Here is a 19,535-nt window from a genome sequence, read left to right as displayed (position 1 = left end):
GTGCCCCTCAGCCCAAAAAATCGTAAAACGCTAAAATATTATCAAATGAAATTTGAAATCTGTCAATGAATATAAATTTAGTTTAGAATAACAATAGCATTAAACTCGGTAACTTATTATTCTCACATTTTGGCTATGGCACAAATTTTGGGGTTTGGTAGTTCCCATGCTTTAATCACTGAGATTTTCTCAATCACCAAATAAGCTTGGATACTACTGCTTCCATCATCGAAAGCCAAGGAGTTATAACGAGAATGGCGTTTAAGCTGGGGCCGCCAATACTTCTCCTTGCCTGTAGACGCCATATTTTTGAAAGACATGTTACCCACTTTATTATGATATATCCAGGAAGTAAAACGTCTGGTTCAAAGAACCAGCTCTTTAAACATCTAAAATCTGTCTGGGAGGATCTTGAAAAAGGCACAGTTCCATTAATGAGGATTCACTCAGAAGCTTGGATAAATAAACAACATCTTGAGGCTAAACAGTTCTACAGAGATGTAATAGATAATAGGTTTCTGGTCTATTGCATTATGCAAGATGCATGACAAAAGCGTTGTATTACCTTAAAATTTATTTACTATATGAAACCATTTAAAATTTATCAGAAGAAAATGTATAAGAGATTTGTGATATTGCTATGTTTGTCGGCATCTTTTACACTCAGTGGTTTCTTAGAGCAGTATCGCCAATTACTGCCCCATATCAGGTTAAAAATAATAATTATAAATAAGAAAACAGCGTAAAAAATTATTAGTTAATTGTTTGATGATGACTTAATCTAATATTTTTAAAATATTGGGTAGGATATGAAAGCTCTGTTGCAGATGATGAGGTTCATGGATATAAATCTTCTTGGAGCTTCATCGGTATTAAAATCATTTGACAGACACAGCTAGTACCTTGAGTCTAATAAGACGTTAATTTTTATTTTTATTTCTTCCCCCTCCTCCTCACGCAGCTCGAAATAAAGGTATATCAATAGGGGAGGGTAAACCATCTTCATCTAGATTTATCTCTAAGTTTAACATCGAAAATAATATAATATACTATAATATCTTATTTTGATTCCATTTAACTGGCTAGATTTTGTATTGAAAAATACCATAGAAGTACAGGGGTTGCAGCAGCTTTTTTGGTGATAAAGATAGATAACTTTCAGACATGGAGCAATCTTTAATTTTGGGTATGTTTATACTTATATTAAATGAGAATACTTTGTAAAAAATCGCAGTGAGTGGAGCCTTGAAACTACCAAAACCCCAAAACTTGTGCCACCAGCCCCAAATGTGAGGGCAATAAGTTACCAAGTTTTATTCAAATGAAGAGTTGTTGGTAAAAAACGGCGAGTTACATTTAAAAAGTTTTAAGAAAGTATTTGAGTCAATTTCTCATAAGACGGTTTTGTCGCAACTAATGTTGCATGAAAATAAAGTTTGGCTTATCTATAAAATTTTAACAAGTATGTTAAATTTCATCATTTGGGATGTACAAAATAGATTTGGTTTTGCACGAATCTGCTATTTAAATGTTTTTGGATATCATCAAGTAATGAGGCCCAATAATTTTTTCCACTCCGTTACCGTAACATAAATGTAACTACATCTGTGAATTATTATTATTATTGTAACAAGTTCTATTTTTGTAATGAAATATACTGGGTACTATAACTACAGCCTAGATGTTAAGTATATTAGCCAAATTTAATCACATAAAAAATTTAATTTATGTGACAATGTCTGCCTTGTTACTGACATTTAAGTAATTTATTAGCTAATTATTTATTATTTAAAAGCAAATCAGTGTAAGTTACATTTTAAATTAAAGGGAAAATCTTAGTATACAAATAAATTCAGTATATTGTCTTTTTAAAAAAGGTAAAGCGTCTTTAAAAAAAGAAACTCGACAAAAATCTTTTTTGGATTTAAATTGTACAAATACTGTCCGCTCCGTTACTGGATCATTACCATACATCATTAATGTGAAGAAAGTCGTGGTCGCTCACAACATCATTTGCTTCAATCAACAAGATATTTAAATTTTCATCGAAATTAACCAGATCAATGATATTTTTGCTTAAATTTTGAAATTGGTAATCATTGACATCCGTTGCATTGGCCGAAGTAATACTTTCATCACTGTTAAAATTCTGCAATATTAAAAAGAAATTCAGTACTTAAAATAAATTTAAATATTATAGAAACAAATAAATTAGCAAAATAATAAAATACAAAAATATTTTTTTACCGTGCCAGTGTTTTTGGAAAACATATATCGCTTTAAATTGTAGCATGTGCAAAATGTAGCCCTCTTACTGAAGCAACTTAAATCTCGATACAAAACATTAAATTTTCTGTCTGTGTGCAGCTGATGCAATTTCATGGTGCCTGTAATAGTGCCTGGAAGATCACAACCCATAATAAGCAATTGATCTGCCTGACGTTTCACAGATCCTCCTATCGCATCTGGTGCTCCCTTGTCATGTCCACTTTCAAAAAATTTCCAACTGGCTAAATTAAATTTTAATTCGTATATCAATGTAGAGAATAAGAAGAAGTTTTGCTTATTCCTATATTGTGTGGTTGGTCCATCAGAAAAAAAATGAAGATCTGTAATTTGTGGGTTATCTATCTTGAGTGAAATTAGCACGGGTTCTATATGTGCCCATATAGAAGGAGGATCGTGCCTCAAAGAGTCGGATATAGTTGTAAATGACTGATGTCCATCTATTTTATAAATTACTCCTGTATGCAATGTAGCTTGTTTGTTACTTGCTCAAAAATTTGAAGTTTGAATTGCAGCAAAATTGTTGCACACATAGTTCTCAAAAAAATCTAAATGTATAACAGCTTCGTTAACATTTACTATTTCTTTTAATTGTTTGTACATTCAACTGGTGTCTTATTATAAAAACATGCTTGGATAGCTCGTTTCGAATCGATTCACAGAATTTTAATTTAAGATCTTTAAGTGTTCCACGCTTTACACTTTTCCTGATAACATTTGTTGTTTTCTTTTCTCCCATTTTTTCGCATTCCTGTTTTTCTTTTTTCCACTGGAACCAAACTATACTACTTTATTCTTTTAGCAATCCTTTTGCTTGAAATTGAACACGAGACTTAAAACAAATGTTACATTCTCTGAAAATGCATTCTCTTCTATCAGTACTACAACAAACTTGTTTCACTACTTCTTCAATATTTTTTTCGTTCAAAACACGCAGGTTAATAAGTTTAACACAAAGTAATTGTATGTTCTCGTGTTTTTTGCACAGACATGTATCTCTATCTTTAGCCGACGGTTTGCGGACAAAAGATGGGCGATAACGAGTAAACGTTGTATATGAAATGTTGTTTCTCGTATATTCCGCGCTAAATTTTTCATAAAGGTTTATTAATGAATTGTGTAGTAGTCACTTTTGTTTTTTATCTTTATTTTTTGTTACAGTCTGTTTCTTTCCAGTTATTATTCTAGAATTGTCATCACTCTGATCAAATCAAGCGATGCATTACCACGATGGCATTCGCTGTTTGGAGTTTTACTTTTTGATGAAAAAGAAGTGTTTGGGGTTTTATTACCTGCTAATAAATTTGACATCCTACTTGTTTCATTTGTAAGAAAACCGTTTTCTACAGAAAAAGTAGATGACCTGTCAGCGGTTGTAGGTGAATTTGCTTGTAAACCAAGCAGGAAACTTTTAAGCCTTACCAACGTTTTTTGTATTTTTGGGCTGAACAATTAGCCGTTTCCAACTTGTCCGTTAATGTTTGTATTTTTCTATAAGCCTTTGTTTTTTTGGTAAGCAACCTTTGCTCTACCTCTTTGTTTGCGTTCGTTATTCCTACTCAACTCGCGTTCCGGCGACTCTGATAACGATGTTTCAATCTTTCTTTTTGCAGCTCTAATTTTTGCTTTCTGGACGCGCCAATAACGACGAACAATTCGTTTTTCTTTTTCTGATAATTCTGATATCACTTTAACCTTCATCTGCTCACGCCGCATATGCCAACGATTTCAAGATTTACATTTATTTTAAAAACCAAACGTATTAGAGTCAAATGTAAATAAAAACCAAACAATAAATGAAATCCTAATACTAAAATACTAACAAATTACTCTTACAATAACTTGAAAGTAAAAGAACGCAGCGTACATATGGCAATCATATTTAACCCTGCAAGATAATCATATTTTATCGCTGTAGTAAGTCCCTAACGGTTGACGTGTTTATTTAATGCAGAAAATTGCTTAGTTAAGAGCTATTGATTTTTTTTATCTTCGTGATGTCAGCTCCGTTGTGTTGTTATCAACTCCGTTATTAAGAGGAAATCACGGAGTTGACAGTAACAGAGTAGACATAATTATACATAATCAATAATATCTCATTATTACTCATTGGAAAACATCTTCAAATCTTTTATTTCTATATTGTCCAAAAGATTTAAGGAGTATTAAAACACGCCATATAAAAATTTGTAACTTTACGGAATAAAAAAGCGTAACGGAGTAGACTTCGAATAAGAATATCATTTTTAAAATAAGGTAATTAGGCTCTCATTTTTATATAAATAATGCTTGCAGCACGACATAACTTTAAATGTTAATAAATTCCATAGAACTGGACTTTTTTTCATTATTTTAACCAATAAATAAGTAAAAACTACAAACCTGTGACTATTTTAGAATGTAATAACGGAGTGGACAAAAAATGTGGGGACAGCAAGTTTTTGACAAGAGCTACAACAGGATAAGGTGTAAATTAATACATGTATTAAAATACTATATATTAGAATGTCTAAAGCACCAAATTATGTCCTCGATTAGCCTTAATATAAAAGAAAAAAAAATATTGAGTATAACAATATAGTCCTAGATGCAGGACTATACAGGACAAAATTTCAGTAACGGAGTTGACGGAATGAGAAAATGACTCATTTATGAATCATTTATAAAAGTCTTTGTATAAAGTTAGGAAAAAAAAATTTTTAATAAAAGTTATAAATATTTTAATAAAAATGTAAACCCCAGGTAAATTATTCAAGAAATAATTTTTCCTAATTTACTTCTATGCTTTATAGGAAAACTTTTATAAATGATTAACATATACTTTCTCAAAACTTTTTAAACGTGCCGTTTTTTCCCGTGTACTCTTCAAATGTTATTTAAAACTAAATTCATATTCATCGACAGATTTCAAGTTTGATCTAATAATATTTCAGCCTTCGAAAGTTATGACAATGTAAAGTTTTTAACATTTTGGAAAGTGTGAAATCTTTACATAGTCATATTTTTCGAATGCTAAAGTATTATTAGATGAAATTTGAAATCTGTTGATGAATATAAATTTAGTTTAAAATATCAGTAGTGTAAATCTCGGTAACATAATGCCCTCATATTTGGGGCAGGGGGGCACAAGTTTTGGAGTTTTGTAGTTCCCAGGCTCCAGTCAATCCAATTTATTTTGAAGCATCCTAATTTGATATAAGGATAAACATACCCAAGTTTGAAGTTTGCTACATGTCTGCAAGTTATCTATCTCAATCACCAAAAAAAGTTGCCGCGATCCATGAAATAGGGAAAATCATTTTTTTTGTCTACTTTTTGACTTTTCTATAAGCTTTGCAGCGTTGAGAAAAAAAATACAGTTAGAGTGCTTTAATTTTTTAGAATTTTATTTTTATATTGGTCATCGTGAGAGTTTATATTGAAAAACAAATTGAATTCAATATTGTTTAAGGGTGGCACGCATGGGGTTGAAAAATGTCAAAAAGGGTAAAAATAAAAAAGTAGTTTTGGGCTGTGTGCCACCCTTAAACTTTTTTTAAAGTTTCTTCCTTAAACTTTTTCACCCTTGAACTTTTTAAAAAAAATCTTTTTTTTTTTTTTTTTTTTTGTTCTTTTTATTTATTCAAAATAAGTTTTACAATATAAGAATGAATAAAATACGTATAGTCAGAATTACGATTTTGTTAACGTTACAACAAGAACGCGGATACTCGCAGAAGATCTTAAGATCTTGTCATCGAGACCCGCCTAAACAGATTTTAAATAATAAATAATCCTTTAATAATTCATTGACAAATACTCACACATAAATACAAATATAATTATTTATACATATTTAAACATACAAACATGTAAATAAATATACTTACACATCAATATATATATATACACATACAAATAATACGCACAAATACACATACATATATACGTATATACATATACACATACACATACACAGACACACATACATATACATATACACATACACACATATATATATACATATATATACATATATATATATATATATACATATATATATATATATATATATATATATATATATATATACATATACATACACACACATACACATACACACATACATATACACATATATATATATATACATATATATATATACATAAGTTAAGATAAAAGATTTCGTATATATAAATTACGATAAAATATTTCCTAAGAGTATTAATAAAAAACAAAACAAACTTAAAAATATATTAGAATGTTTTCAACTGAGAAAAGAATTTCTTTCAATTTTCTTTTAAATAAGAAAAAGTTCCATTCATGAGAGAATCAAAAAGTTTTAACACTATTTTGTTCCATAAAAATGCTCCTTTAAATAAAATACAAAATTTACCAAAATTAGTTTTGAAAACTGGTTGAAGAATAAAATTTTCATTACGCAAATTGTATTTATTTTTAACTTTTAAAGAATATAAATTGTGAAAAGAAATTGGAGATGTGCGAGACTTACATTTAAACATAAAACACAATACATTAAAAATATTAAGTTGATATATATTAAGAATATTCATTTCGTTTAAAATAGGCTTAGCATGATAAAATCGATGTTTAAAATTAATAAGTCGTGCAACATGTTTCTGTTGGCGATAAAGTGGTTCTAATTTAGTTTTACTTACACTACCCCAAGCCGCATTAGCATAGTTTTGATGGCAATGAATAAAAGAGTGGTAAAGCTGAATTAAAGTATGTTTATTTAGCATGCTTCTTATTTTAAATAGTATTCCTATACTTTTGGAAATTTTAGAGGATAAGTTTTCAATGTGTTTTTTCCATGTCAGATTTTCATCAATAAAAACCTCTAAAAAATTTGTAGCCGTTACTCTTTTAATTTGAATGTCATCTATAAAAAGAGCAGGTATTTATAAAAGGAGGGTTTGCGCACCTTATAAGCTTCCACTCTATTCCAAAAAAATTTTTTATCTAAATCTGAACCACCCTAATATATATATATATATATATATATATATATATATATATGTATATATATATATATATACATGAAAATATAGTAAAATTTAATTCTCTATAGATGCTTAATTAATCAAATTTCAGGACTAATTATTATTTAGATATATAGTTCTCTATGTTTTTATAGACGAGTTTTTGCCGTGTGTCATTGGTTTTAACTTATTGAAAATTTTATTGTTCTTAACAATTTATATTAAAATAATATAAAAATACGATTTACTCGTAAAAATGATAAAATAAACATTTGTATTAAAATGAATTTTTGCAATATGATCGCCTTCAGTTTTTATTCACTGTTTTTTTATATTAGCTTTAACCGTGACTCTACTTAATTCATTGTAATTGTAAATTTAATAACTGGGTTTTTGAACTTTTACAAAATATTTGAACATCATTGACTAATTAAAGCAATAGTTTTCCTTCATTTACGTTATCGAATAAATTTTGAGGTATAGAAACACTTCCTTGTACTTTCGTTTGTCTCAAACGAGACGGTTTACCCAAAACATTTTTAAAACTATAATACTGCATAATGTTTTATAAATAAACAACAAAAAAATACAGCTAATGACAGCGCTATTAGGAAAACAGTAAAAATTGTTAGATCTGGTTCTGTATGATTAAAGTTTGTAAGAGTATTTTCTATTTGATTATAGTTTTTATTTAAAGTCACAGATTTTTTTGGTGTAGAGTTTTCCACATTAAACGTTACTACGTTACTTTTTGTTGCTAAAAGCAATAATGTTTTATACACTGTATTAATGATTGGTTGCACTGTAATAACCCATGGTTGCACTGTGGTTGCAGAAGATTGCAGAACTTTTATACTACAGTTATACCGCAAGTTAATTTTATCAACATCTCCGGGACTTAGTCCAGATTTACTGCCCAAGAATGTTTTGTAATCGTGATTGTTATAGATAGTCATGTATTTTTTATTGAAATCTATTTCTTGTGTTTGACTATGATAATTTTTGTGAATACTTTGGTTTAGATATTTTGAATAATCAAAGCTAAAAAAATCAAAAAAATTTAAAAGAATAAAAAAAAATAAAAATAAAAAAATTATAATTATATACAGATTTAATTTAGTTAGTATAACTTTGTTATTATTTATACGCTCATACATACATACATACATACATACATACATACATACATACATACATACATACATACATACATACATACATACATACATACATACATACATACATACATACATACATACATACATTAAGGGCGGATCCGTAGGGGAGACCATGGGGGCGATTGCTCCCCTTACATGATTTGAAAAAACATATAAGGGGGGCGATTTTGTGTTTAGTATTTGTAGCCTTTTATAAAAGAAGCATACTTATTTTGTCGATTATTTTACCAACATATTACAAATTCTAATTTACGATTTTCCGTCTTTGCAAAACGGTTTATCACAGTTAATAACTTCTCTGAGCACATTAAGTAAGACCAAACCCATTGGTCTGTTTTCTGTCATTTGTGTTCTCAGCCAATTTCAAATTCTTCACAAGGTTGAGCACTGGCAACACTGGCTACGTTCTGCGCTGGCGACACTTACAGGACATTTAAATTACAGGACTTGATAATTTGAAACAACTTGTGACTGATTGGATATTGCACCTGGTCACACAAATCAAAAACAACAGAAAGATCAGTAGGTAGTGATGTGATTCCTCCCTCATCTTTCATCCTTATACATTTGCACAGCCATAGTTCAACTTCCGATGTGAACTTTCAACGTACAATTTAAAAATGAATTAATTAAGTTGTGCCGCACAAATTTTAAACCGGACTCCTGAGATACCAATATATAACGTCATTATAGTAGTATATATATTATAGAGTAGTTTATTTAGAATTAAAGATTAAAATTAAAAAATTAAAGAGTAATATATATATAAGAGTATGACAGAAAAAGAGTAATATTCAAACGAAAATTATACAAAAATAATTTGTGGGGTTGCTTCAAAATTGCCCCTCCCCCCCCTTACTTGATGGTCTGGATCCGCCCCTGACATACATACATGCATGCATACATACATACATACATACATACATACATACATACATACATACATACATACATACATACATACATACATACATACATACATACATACATACATACATACATACATACATACATACATACATACATACATACATACATACATACATACATACATACATACTTAAATATAGACCGAATAAGAGGGGGTGGAGCCCGTGTTTGTACAGCTAATATCTTTTTTTGTCATTTAAAACTATAAAATAAATGATGCAATTTTATTTCTACTTATATCTAAGTTCAACAATATTTTCTTACCCTGAGCCCCAGAAAATTTTTTTGTCGTTTGTACATACAACAATCATATTTTATTGGTGCTTTAATATGGTTTTACCACAATTATTACGTACACCTGAGGCACTAAACAATCTAAAAATTGAGTTTACAAAGTTTATTTTAAATAAGAATTATCTTTAATAGAATAAGAAACATTTAATATTACTTTAATGTTTCGGTTATGTAAAATACATCTTACATAAGACACATTAATGAAAGAAATCACTATAGAGTAAATTTGATTTCCTACTAGTTCATACAAACTGTTTTCTGCAAGATTTTATTGAAACAAAATAGTTAATTGAAAAAATAATGTTCTCAACAAGCCTACGTTTAATAATGTTTAATCCAGATGACTTTTTTTTGTCATTTTTGATCGCTTGAAATTTTTGATAATCTTCGTCAACGAAGAGTGATGTAGATTTAATAGAGTACAGGCAATTCAGAGAGACCTGATACTATCAACCGGATATTGATGCATATATATATTTGAAAGTATTATACTTTGCCATTGCTTCATCAATGTTTATGTCGATACTTCACTTATCAACATAACTTTTACCATTAACCTCGCTTATGTTTCTTAATTCTTGTAGAATTGTTTTAAGCTATTATTATGTTAGAGTTCCAGTCTTGTCCTAATGTGTACAGTTGTCCCAGCCTTGTAAAACTTGTAAAAACTCTAAAAATGTTTTCTTGATTTCTACTAAAAAAGACGAAACTTTTGTCGCAGCTTTAGTTGAAGAAATTTTTTGTTCATTGGTTCTTTATTCTATGAAACCACATTTCTGTTGTCAATCTTGTGAGCAGTTGTCCACCCTGTAAACTGAGATTTGATTCTGCATTTCTCGCACACATTTTCAATTGATTTTTTTCATGCTTCTTGACAATTTTTTTAAACTAATCAGAGAAACGTAAAATGAATTCTTTTTAATGGTTTAATTCTTCTGTGGATATGAATAATATATGAACTGGACAACGAATTTTTTATGTGCGAAAAAACCTAAATTTAAAAGTGAATTATTCTATTTATAATTACATATGTAAACGGATACCTGAAAATAGTTTTTTGAAAATAAAAATTTAATAGTTAAGTATTTATATGCAAATATTTTTTTCTTGCATCTTGTTAAATCTTTATTTATAAATTATTTCACTTTTTATTCTTTTGTAATAAGTTTTTACTCCATGTTTTTACTCCATGTTTTTACTCCATGTTTTTACTCCATGTTTTTATTCCTTGTAATTAAAAATAAAAAAAATTAAAAATTAAAAATAGTTATTCTAATTAATAAAAAATGTAGTTGCAAATTTATTACAAAAAAGCTGGGTTTTTTTTCATTAATGTTACCAATTTACCAAATAAAAACTCAAATTTGAGGAAAACGTTTATCATTAAAAATATATCCATAAAATGAAACACGAGGCTACTAAAAGAATTGCTTATAATTGCCATTCAAATTATATTATTGTTTCACAACTGATCAAATAAGTAAAGATAGCAATAATAGATCATCTTATAACTGAAAGTGTCCTATGATCAACAGTGTAGCCAACTTTAGTCTTAAGCGAACAAAAGAAGGTTTTCAAAGTATTCTGGACTGAAATATCGTTACTTAAGTTGAATTCTCTTTTTCAGATGGTTAATATTTTTTGCTTTAAAATCATTGGAATTGACTCTCTGTTTTAGGTGAGCCCAAAATGTCTCAATGGGTCTTAATTGCGGTACATTTAGTGGATTATCATCTTTAGAAACATAGGTTATATTAAACTTCTTATAAATTTCAATTGTTAACTTTGCATAATGACAGCTTGCACCGTCAGGCCAAAATATATATTTTATATTTTTGTGATACGAATTGATGAAGGGAACAAGTTTCTTTTCAATGCATTCTTTGGAATATATTTTTGCATCAATGGCATTATTCTTAATTGCAAAGAAAGGCTTTGATTTAACAAATCTACTGATTGCAATCCATACTAAAACTTTCGCTTGAAACTTTGATTTAAACTTATATTTAATATTATCTTCAGTTTCGTCTTTATCTTGGCTATAAAAGCCATCATTTCCTGATGTGTTTTGGCTGCTCAATGTAAAATAGGGCTCGTCATCCATGATAATTTCAAACTCATTTGACGGTCGGAAAAAAGTTTTCGAAAGTTTTAACGGTCGTTGTTTTTGTTTAATTATTGAATTTCAGAGCTTTTTGGTGCTTTCTTTCTTTTGAAATATTTAAGTACATGCATGTCAAAAATTTTATAGACATAACTTCTATGAATTCCATATTTTAAAGCAAGTTTTCTCTGGGAGGTTCCAACTTTATTTTCAGCTTTATTAATGAGTGAAGTAATTTTTCTTATGTCCATTTTCTATGGTTTTCTGCCGCTTCCCGACTTTCTTTTAAGGTCAATACTGTTGTCAACTCTAATAATATTATAAATTGTTCGCCTTGCAACTTTCATTTGTATAAAATGATGCACTGAAAATGTTTTCTCTTTGTCTATGTTATCTAAATAGAAGTTTCCAATAAATTTTCATTTGTCGTTTTCTTTATTTTTATCCATTTTATTTATATAATTTTAAATGCCAAAATCAGTATCAGATTATGAAATAAAAATGTCTAGGGAATATACTTAACTTCGAACTGTAGAAATATTCGAATTTGTTCACGAGTTTCGAACGTTCAAATTTTGTGCAAATTTTTAGTAGCCTTGTGTTATTTAGAATAAATAAATTTAGATTGTAAAATTGTAAAGAGTACATTTCTTATAACTATGCATTCTGTAATTATGTATACATACATATATATATATATATATATATATATATATATATATATATATATATTACGACATTCAAGAAATATATATATATATATATATATATATATATATATATATATATATATATATATATATATATATATTTCTTGAATGTCGTAATAGTACAAAATAAGTAAGTATTTTTGAAATAAAACACGATATTTTTAAATCTTGACATGTTTTGTAATTTTGCATCAAACTTTTTGGGAGCACTTACAGTAATAATTTTAAAATCAATAACAAGTTTATGATTTATTATATATATATATATATATATATATATATATATATATAAATATATATATATATATATATATATATATATATATATATATATATATATATATATATATATATATATATATATATATATATATATATAAATCAAACCCGTACCGTGGAGGGTTGTTGGGTGCGATCAACACTTCTTTTTTGTACCAAGTGCTCTTTGTTTTGCACAAATTTTGTAAAGACAATCAAAAAAAAAATTATTTGGTATTCTAAATTATTTTTCTTTCGTATTTGGTATTTATGTAAACAAATAAAAGTATATATGTTTTTAATTAATGCAAATGTATGTCTTTTTTTACACAAGTTTTGTAAAACTTATGTAAAGTTAAATTGCGTAGATTACCGCACAAATTCAGATGGTTTTCATGCTGATACCTGATATTATAATTACAGTGGTAATCAAGTTAGTTACAGTAATGGTCATGTTAATTACAGTGGTATGTTATGTTAATTACAGTGGTATGTTATGCTAATTACAGTCGTATGCTGTGGTATGCTAATTACAGTCGTAAATGCGGTAGCGGTGTAGTGGTAGAGCGCTCGCTTCGTAAGCGAGAGGTTTCGAGTTCGATTCCCACCACGTCCCTGGTAGAACCGCGCTCAACTTGTTTCTCCGCGCAGCGGCCTTGTTCGTCAAGGTTCATGTTTCGGAGTTATAGAGGGTGATAACCACAAGTAGCCTCCACATCTGTAGTGGCCTTCTCGGCTTTGGGGAGGTGAATTATTTAAAAAAAAAAAGTTATGTTAATTACAGTCGTATGTTATCTTAATTACAGTGGTATGTTATGAGAAAAACATAAAATAAGGACTGTTACATTTTTGAGAACTAACGAGAGAATCCATATATATGACGCATAGCTTGCCAAAATGCAGGCATTAACATTTGATGACCTTGGGTTTTCACAACAATTTTTATGTCATGAAAACATGAAGATTGATATTTAATTTCTCAGCTTTAGTTTTGATCTCATTTAAAAAAATTTGTCCTTAAAACATCTTTTTTGTGGTTTTCTGTAAAGTTCTGTGAATGCTTTATAGCTCTTCATGTGATTTTATAAATTAAACATATCAAAATTTAATGCTAGATGTACTTTGTAAATTTATTGAGTATTTCCAAACATTGTTTGAGTTTTCTCATACACTAGAACAGGCTAAAATCTAGCCCACCCTAGTGTCCACGCTTTCATATATTTATATGGTAATGTTTTTTAATTATTCTGATAGTTTACAAAAACATTTTGATTTTGCTTGTTAGTAATAAATTTTATCACTTGATAGTTCATACAAAAAAATTGTAAAATATTCTAAAGTATAGCAGTTTTGGAAAATACGTAACCTTTGTTTTCACAATGGTTGCATTACTCCGTTACTCCGTTACGCAACCTTTGCAAATTCAATTTAGCGTAACTTTGTACTTACAAGGTTTCCCAGCCTAATATGACATTTTGTTATTGTATTTTGACAATGTATCGGTGTATTTTGATAACGTGTCTTCAATTTTTGATAAGATTTCATTGATTTTTGACAATATTTTTTAATAAACTTTACTAATCATTATTACTTTTAACTTTACTTTCAAGTACTTTGTTAATTATAAATTCTTTGCATTTGAGGCATTGTAGAATGTATTGCAAAGACAACATACTACAGGAGTATCAAGTGCAGTCTGTACTTAATGCAAAATATGAATTGTCGGAAATTGCAACCATAAGCTTAGCCTCATTACGTGGATTTGGCCCTTTAGTAATTTCTTTCCACTTGCTATACATATTTTCAATTGGATTTAAAAATGGTGTGTATGTGCAACAAGTTTATTTGCCCATCCATAATTACATTTTGAATTCTCAAAATTCGATGAAAGCGAGCATTTTCCGAAACAAATATCGTACTTTGAATGTCTACTTCTCGTAGTTTCAATTTCAGTTCCAAAATATAGTCAGTAAAAAGTTTAATGAATACTATATTACTGGATTTGTAAAAAACAATGCCATTTCAATTCATAGCACAGCGTATGGAAATTATGTTGAGAACAAATTGAGGGAAAAACTACTTTAGTCTGTGTTTTAGTTTAAGAATACTCACGAGGAACCCGTAGTGAAACATATTTTTCAACCAAAAATCATTTCTTCCTCTGAGTAGGGGAGAACCTTAATGAATGGGACAATTATTGAATGGGACAAAATCAAATTTGCTTAGAAGCATCTACGGTTGGCTATCCAAACTACTGTGGTAAGAAGTGTTTGACACAACCATTCAACAGACCAAATCTTTATTTCTATTATGGTCTAAACATAATGGCATTGGATGTTATTGTGTTTTGAAGAACAAAAAGTAATTTTTAAAAACAATTTTCTGTGTCTGATTTTGCAGCGATTACTAAAGTTATGGAAAATGAAACTCCATTTTTAAACACCCAAATGTCTCTACTTTTTAAATTTGTAAAGCATTTGCGGTTAGGTATTACTGTTTTTAGCCTGTCCTGTCATTTGTGGATATAGTGGGAAGCCTATTGAATGGGACAAAGTATGATTATTGAATGGGACATTTCCAAACGGCCTGATGTGAAAAAAGCAGAAAAATATATTTCGGCAACTTCGTTATGGTGACACATAATTTTATTTTTAAATACGTTTTAATTTGATGTTAGAATGTGGTTCTAAACAAGTGTGACCAATGCTTTAGTTACAAATTGATATTATGTTCAGAGTAAAGAGAGAACTAAATCTCTATTAAAATTATTTCTTTAGTATTCTTTAAAGTTGTGTCGATCAATAGTTTATTAAATGAAATTAATTTTAAATATTTAATTAGATATGTTGATGTATGAAATTTATAATATGTATAAATATGTATAAATGTTTAATTAGATATGTTGTTGATAACAGAGTATTAAAAAGATGGCGAATATTACATATATATATTATATACTATATATATATATATATATATATATATATATATATATATATATATATATATATATATATATATATATATATATATATATATATATATATATATATATATATATATATATATATATATATATATATATATATATATATATATATATATATATATATATATATATATATATATATATATATATAATATAATATATATATATATGAAGACCACACGGGTAAAACCACAGATGTCACATTTTTCTCATTTTGAGAAAAATGAAATTTAGTGTTTAGTGACATTAGATATCTGCTTATTAATAATATATTTAATTAAAAATATATTTTTATGACTATTTAGTCCTAACACAATATATAAATGCAATTTTTGTGCTGAATACAAAAGTTATTTATTCACAGTGTTCTTTTGAAAACAAGACACTCATTTTGGACATCTGTGGTTTTACCGTTGTAAATCAATCAACTCATAAACCACGTTAGCTTGTAACCTTTTAGAGCACTTATTTTTTTGAAGGTTGATGGTAACACATTGTAATATACAACCACAACGTACTAAGTGTGTGATGGGGTAATAAAGCTGCCCCCCCCCCCCTTTATTTACATTAAAAAAATTCAAATAAAAAAATATATGAATGTTTTTCTTTTAACTTTATACAAAATATCATTGCAACCTTTTCTCTACCCCAACCTCATCTATTTATGATAAATGATTTCATGATGTCTTTGTACCATCACATTGTATCAAGTTTGTTTAAGCCATACAAAAACCAATTGTGAACACACCGTTAATAAAAATGTGTTTTTTTAATTTCAAAGACAAATAAAATAAATTTTTCAAAAATAAGAAAAAAGAATATCAAATGTCTTATTTTGCCCAGTTGGAAAATGTTTAATGAGTTTTGAAATTTTTAACAAAAAAGAGACAACAGAGCTATGTATGCTTGTTTCAGTTTATCAGGCACTTTGATCTTTGATCTAAACATAAGGATCATAACACACATAAAATTAAATATTTCCAATTTTCCATATAACTCAATTTTAACTAGCCTTTAATCATTTAATTTCTTTAAGTGAACATGTATTAAATGAACAAACAACCAAGAAGTTTGGCTTTGAAACTCTGCAAATTTCAGAAATTTTTCTTGTATCATGTTTGTATATAATATTGAATTATTATAGTTTTTGTGAGATCGTATAGTGTTTCTGACAGACACTTTTGATTTGCAATGGCCATGTTTCTATCACATTCTGTAGGTGTCATGCCTATACAGAATGTAACAGAGTTCTAATTAGTAGTGAAATAGTAATGCTGTCAAGTTTTTCAGTTTTATGAACTAGATAATAAAATCGATCTAAAAATTTTCATTTTATACTTTGCCTAGCACATAAATTGCAAATTAGCTTGATATCTTTTATATTTGAGATAATTAATAATTTAAAATCATGCTGCATAGAACATGCATCATCAGACCAATAGTCCAATAGTCAAAATCAGTATATTGAGTCGATTTTTCACTTTGTTAGGATAGAAAAGGTACACTTTATGAATAAAAACAAAAGTTGAAATAGTTCAAGAGAAAATTTTTGTCATTATAAAAAAAAACTTTTATATGACTTGAATGTTATAATTCAATACTTTGTCGGATGTCCCTTATTATCAAGCACAGCTTGTATTCTTCTTGGGATTCTATGTACTAATGTTTTACAAAACTCTCGAGTGATTTCATTAGTCCACACTTCTTTAACTTTTTGAAGATGTTCTTCAGATTTTGGCTGATGTGATGCAACTTTCTGCTTCATTATATTCCAATAATTTAATTTTATCATCAGTAAACCACTTCTTAACTGTTTTAGCTGTATGACAAGGTGCTGAATCTTGCTGGAAAATTCTGGTTTTAGTAATTTCCGTGTGCAGTTTCACTTTATCTTTTGATACACTTAGATACTTTTGTGCATTGACTTTTTCACCTTTTTTAAAGATGTGCGACCCGCATCGGTCTTGCGCTGTGATTGCTCCCCATACCATGACTAAAGGAGGATGTTTTACTGTTTTTATGGTATACTTTGGATTCAGGTGTTCTCCCACAGGTCTTCTAGCATAATTATAGCCCGTGCTTCTAATCTGTTGAAACGTACTTTTGTCTGTAAACATTACGCGTTCCCACCATTCCGGTGTCTTGTCTTTTAAACTCTTACAAAATTTAATCCTAGCTTGAAATTGAGATGGAGTTAATAAAGATTTTTTAGCTGGTCTTCTTGCAACTAGACCAAAGTCATAACACAACCTTCTTCTAATTGTTCTCGAACTAATAGTAAGTCCCCTTTCAATAGCAAGTTGTGATAACCTTGCAGATGTTGTGTGGGGCTCACTATTAACAACATTCTTTAAAAAATGGTCTTCTCGTGATGTACTCACACATTTTCTACCATAATTTTTGCGATTTGAATAGTCTTGAACACAAGTAAAGCATTTTGCATGAGACATCTTGATATTTTTAATTGTTTTGCTATACTACTTTGAGAATAGCCCTCCGAAAATAGTTGACATCAGTGGTTGTTTCAAAGTTGCCCTTTTTTTTAAATGACCGTAGAACCTTAAAACACACACACACACATATGTATTTATATCATATACTATATGTATGTATATGTATCATACATATACATACATATATATGTGTGTGTATATCTGTGTGTATTTTAATTATATATTTAATGTTTGTATTTAAATATTTGCATTTTGCATATATTTGGTTTTTTGTGAAGTTTCAAATTTTATTTTAGATGAAACTAAATACAAAATTAATACGTAAAAACTCTTTAGATGTTGAAGATGCAGTCAAAAGTGTTCTTAAGGGTATTTCCATACGAGATGCAGCTGAAATATATAGTTTATCAAAATCTGCATTAGGTAGAGCTGTTAAAATGGCAAGATATCAAAAGCTGCCAGGCTATAAACACACTGTAAACATTGGAAATAGAAAAATATTTCATGCGTCCGAGGAAAGTGCTATTGCAGATTATTTGCATACATCTTCAAATATGTGCTATGGTTTAACTAAATTACAAACTAGGCAGTTAGCCTACAAGTACGGAATTGCATTAAATTCTAACAGTATTCCAGAGTCATGGCACCAAAATAAAATGGCTGGAAAGCAATGGTTGGAAAGTTTTTTGATACGACATCCAAAATTATCACTATGTAAGCCAGAAAAAGTTAGTCTTGCTCGTGCAACTGCATTTAATGAACATACGGTATCAATGTTTTTTGATAACTTGTCAGAAGTTCAATTAAAATATAAAACCAGAATGTATTTTTAATGCAGATGACACAGGATTATTAACAGTAACCGGTCCTCCAAAGATTATTTCAACTCGTGGAACTAAGAGGGTATCACAAGCTGTTTCAGCAGAAAGAGGTTCATTGGTGACAATGTTAGCTTTTGTGAATGCTATGGGTAATACAGTTCCACCTGTCTTTATATTTCCGAGAGTAAACTACAAGGATTTTATGATAAGTGGAGCCCCAACAAGAAGCTTAGGGCTGTGTAACAAAAGTGGTTGGACGACAAGTGAGAACTTTTTAGTTGCAATGAAGCACTTTGTTTCCCATGCTAAGCCATCTGTAGATCATCCAGTGCTGTTATTAATGGACAACCACGAAAGTCACATTTCATTTGAAACAATAACATTTGCAAAAGAAAACTTTTTTATTTTATTAACATTTCCACCACACTGCAGTCATAGATTGCAGCCTTTGGATGTTTCGGTGTTTGGTCCTTTTAAATCTTATTTTAGATTGGCTCAGAATGAATGGTTGGCCTCCAATCCAGGGAGAA

The 19,535-nt window shown here is 28.8% G+C and overlaps 1 protein-coding gene across 3 annotated transcripts in view; it reads right to left on the bottom strand.

Moving 5' to 3' along the window:
* Positions 1-7,690: 7,690 nt before the first annotated feature.
* LOC124810221 (low choriolytic enzyme) overlaps positions 7,691-19,535 on the bottom strand; it is a 31,635-nt gene continuing 19,790 nt past the window's right edge. Inside the window, exons 6-7 of one of the 3 annotated variants that reach the window (XR_010635835.1) lie at positions 9,641-9,751; positions 7,817-8,309 (exon numbers count right to left, since the gene is read on the bottom strand). Coding sequence is in view for 2 of the 3 variants with exons in the window: in XM_065788109.1 (XP_065644181.1) it covers positions 7,814-8,309 (496 nt within the window). In the remaining variant the exon portion in view is untranslated. Of the gene's footprint in view, positions 8,310-9,640; positions 9,752-9,989; positions 10,662-19,535 lie in introns of those variants that run through there. The other 2 variants (XM_065788109.1, XM_065788110.1) reach the window with 2 other exon arrangements.

Source organism: Hydra vulgaris, chromosome 01, assembly GCF_038396675.1.
Source record: "Hydra vulgaris chromosome 01, alternate assembly HydraT2T_AEP".
NCBI classification, from domain to species: domain Eukaryota; kingdom Metazoa; phylum Cnidaria; class Hydrozoa; order Anthoathecata; family Hydridae; genus Hydra; species Hydra vulgaris.
Note: the sequence above shows the minus strand (reverse complement) of the source record. Positions and strands in the feature narration are given on the sequence as shown.